The 2,888-nt window shown below is 35.8% G+C and overlaps 1 protein-coding gene across 1 annotated transcript in view; it reads left to right on the top strand.

The window, feature by feature from the left end:
- hsd11b1lb (hydroxysteroid (11-beta) dehydrogenase 1-like b) overlaps window positions 1-2,602 on the top strand; it is a 9,495-nt gene extending 6,893 nt beyond the window's left edge. The window contains exon 7 of the mRNA XM_016540730.1: window positions 1,660-2,602. Coding sequence (XP_016396216.1) covers window positions 1,660-1,846 — 187 coding nt within the window. The 3' untranslated portion in view covers window positions 1,847-2,602. The remainder of the gene's footprint in view (window positions 1-1,659) is intronic.
- Window positions 2,603-2,888: the final 286 nt, after the last annotated feature.

Below are 2,888 nucleotides of genomic sequence, written 5' to 3'. Positions count from 1 at the left end.
GATTACCTAATATTGACACATAGTTGAAATTACAGACCATAGCTGACTATTATTTTGTTTCACAATCCAATTACATCACCCCACTGAAAGAAAACACAACAGCACTGGAATGCAATCTCATGGCATGATCCACTTTAACTTCACAGTCACTGATCTCTGTTGTCCATGTCAGTATTTTCCCCACCTCTTTTAGCTCCTGCATTGTGCATTTTGCTAAAGTTTTATCTTTCAGTCTGCGTCGTGGCTCCTGGCAAGCATTCCAGTAGGATTTAGTTGGATGTGCATTATCTCTTTTGCTGTTGAAAGAGGCAATAGCAGATAAATCATTGAGAGTGAGTAGCATTTCTAAACTGTCTTCAGATTTTTGTAGATTTGGGCTATTGTTACAAATAATAGACTATATACTGTAGATGTTTAAGATGAATATGTTTGTGTTTTTATTTATGTATGCCAAGTTATTTTATTTTGATCCACTAAGGCAGTATCAATAACTTCTCTCTATTTCTTCCTCTCCTTCACCATGTTCCTGTATGTGAGCTGTTAAATGTGAGGCGGAAGCAAGCAGCTTGCAGAGGAAGACACACACCTCCTTCTCTAAAATGATACAGGAAACAGAAACGTCAAGGTTGAGCTTACTGGATTCATTGAAGAAAATGAGGAAATCTACTGAGGTAAGAGGTAATTTCACATAGATATAGATGTGTTTTGTAATATCCTAATATCTTCTATGGCTGCAGCTAAACTCATTATTCTTAAGACCTTTAAGCAAAGATATAGGAACAAGGAGAGAGAGAGAGCAAGGGAGGAAAAAATGGGTTAAAACAATGATGTAGGCCTATTTATGCTCCGTTATAAGTAGTTATTTTTAGTTTACAAAAGTGGCCAAACCTGCTGTGTGAAATGTGCGGCTGCTTCTAGGTAAACTCAACTAATGTGACAAGCCGCAGTCAGTCACTGCTTGAGTCAGTCATCACACTGGCATTGCGAAAATCTTTTTTTTTTTCTTTTTTTTTTGTAATACTTCACAGTAAGGTTCCATTTGTTAACATTAATTAACTGCATTGGTTAAAATGAACTAACAATGAAAAATACATTTATTAATCTTAGTTCATTTTAGCATTTACTAATACACTATTAACCTCAAAAGTCTGTTAATATTATTTAATGGACCTGAGCAAACATGAACTAACAATGAACAGTTGTATTTTTATTAACTAATGTTAAGAAAGATACAAAGTGTTTTCTGTCCAGATCTTTCGAGGACATTGGTGCGGTTCAAATGCAATCAATGTTCCATTCTATTCCGTGCATCACTCAAGATATTTTTAGGAAGCAGTTTATGAATTAATTTGCAGTTTGTCTATTGGACAGAACAATGTGCAAAACATAACTATCGACACCAGACGTCACTCATTTTCTTCTGGATCATGATTCATCATTCCAGCAACTTCAAACACACTGACACAACCGACTGACTGTAAAGGAACATGTCTGGGCCATAGTTTTTTTTATATTTACTACATGACAATTAAGCACTTACTTGTCAGTTTGCATCAACACATTAATTTCACTGTCATACAGTCAATATAGTTTTTAAATGCATCATAGTAGTAATTGGCTGAATCATCCATAACTGTATTCTCTATCAAATCTCTCCAGAGGATTCACCACGATGGCCGCCTATCCCGCCAGTGAAGCCGCTCTGAGCATCATCAAAGCCGGGGCGACCCGTCAGAAAGAGGCCTACTACCCCTGGTTCCACTACTTCACCTGCCTGATCAATAACATCTTCCCCTTCATGAAGGATATTCTGCTATCAAGCCTCAGCGCGGAGAATATGGACTAAAACATCTGCAGAGTTCAGACATTACAGCAACTGTATGTAAGTTTTTACCTTGAAATCGAAGTTTCAAAATCATTCTGTCTGTTCTGAGAATGTGTAAGTTGGTTGAGTGGATCCGAAATTCTGCGAAAAGGGCTGATCGCTTTACACAGCAACAAATGCATGTGTACAGCTATCCGCTGGATTAGGACAGCGATATATTTACCAAACTGAATTCCACTCACTTAACGGTAGGAAGCGCCAAAGTCACAAAAATCCATAAAACTACATACAGTTGCTTTTACAAACAGGATTTTCATTATTTCCTAAGAACATATGCATTGTGATGAATGAATGTTTTATGTGCACTTGAGGCAATTTTTGCATTTTAGAAATGAAAAGGCAGCAGGTCACTGTATTTTTTCATTTATTCATTTAAATATTATATTATACCCCATTATAAAGCCACATGTGTAAGACAAGCCATCACAACATTGTAAATATTACAAACACACAATCAATTCATTATAATTATTAGTCACAGAACAAATAACATTCAACCCAAGATGGACAAAACGCTATTAATCACACTTATGGAATTATTTATTGCTTAAGAATTCTATAAGGAAGACATTCAAGAGCTAGTGCTTAATTATTAAAATGCTTGTGTATTTATTTGTCTGACATTGTTGAATTAATTTTTGAACTCCACCAAGACTCTATGCTTTTGGGATTTGAACGTGCAAATCTATATTGTTTAATTAAATTCAGTTGATTAAACACAGAGTCTGTGTCCACAGTCTTCATTTAAAAACAAATGTTGAAATATTAATGTCAGACGTGGGATTTGCAAAACTTGAACAAAAAAGGCTTTCCCCTGTGTGACTTTTTTTTCTCTCTCCCAAAAAAGAAATATAATTGGAGACCCAAACAGTTTCCCATGAGCAGTGTGGGACTCTGAGCATGAGTTTGTGGAAACCACTGAAGGATGTAAAATCTGAAATTAAACAGTTGTTCCTCTGGTTATTGTGACTCACAGAGACATTGGGACAATTAATTTCCATTT

This window comes from Sinocyclocheilus rhinocerous, unplaced genomic scaffold (assembly GCF_001515625.1).
Source record: "Sinocyclocheilus rhinocerous isolate Xijiao unplaced genomic scaffold, SAMN03320098_v1.1 scaffold638, whole genome shotgun sequence".
Lineage (NCBI taxonomy): Eukaryota > Metazoa > Chordata > Actinopteri > Cypriniformes > Cyprinidae > Sinocyclocheilus > Sinocyclocheilus rhinocerous.
Note: the sequence above shows the minus strand (reverse complement) of the source record. Positions and strands in the feature narration are given on the sequence as shown.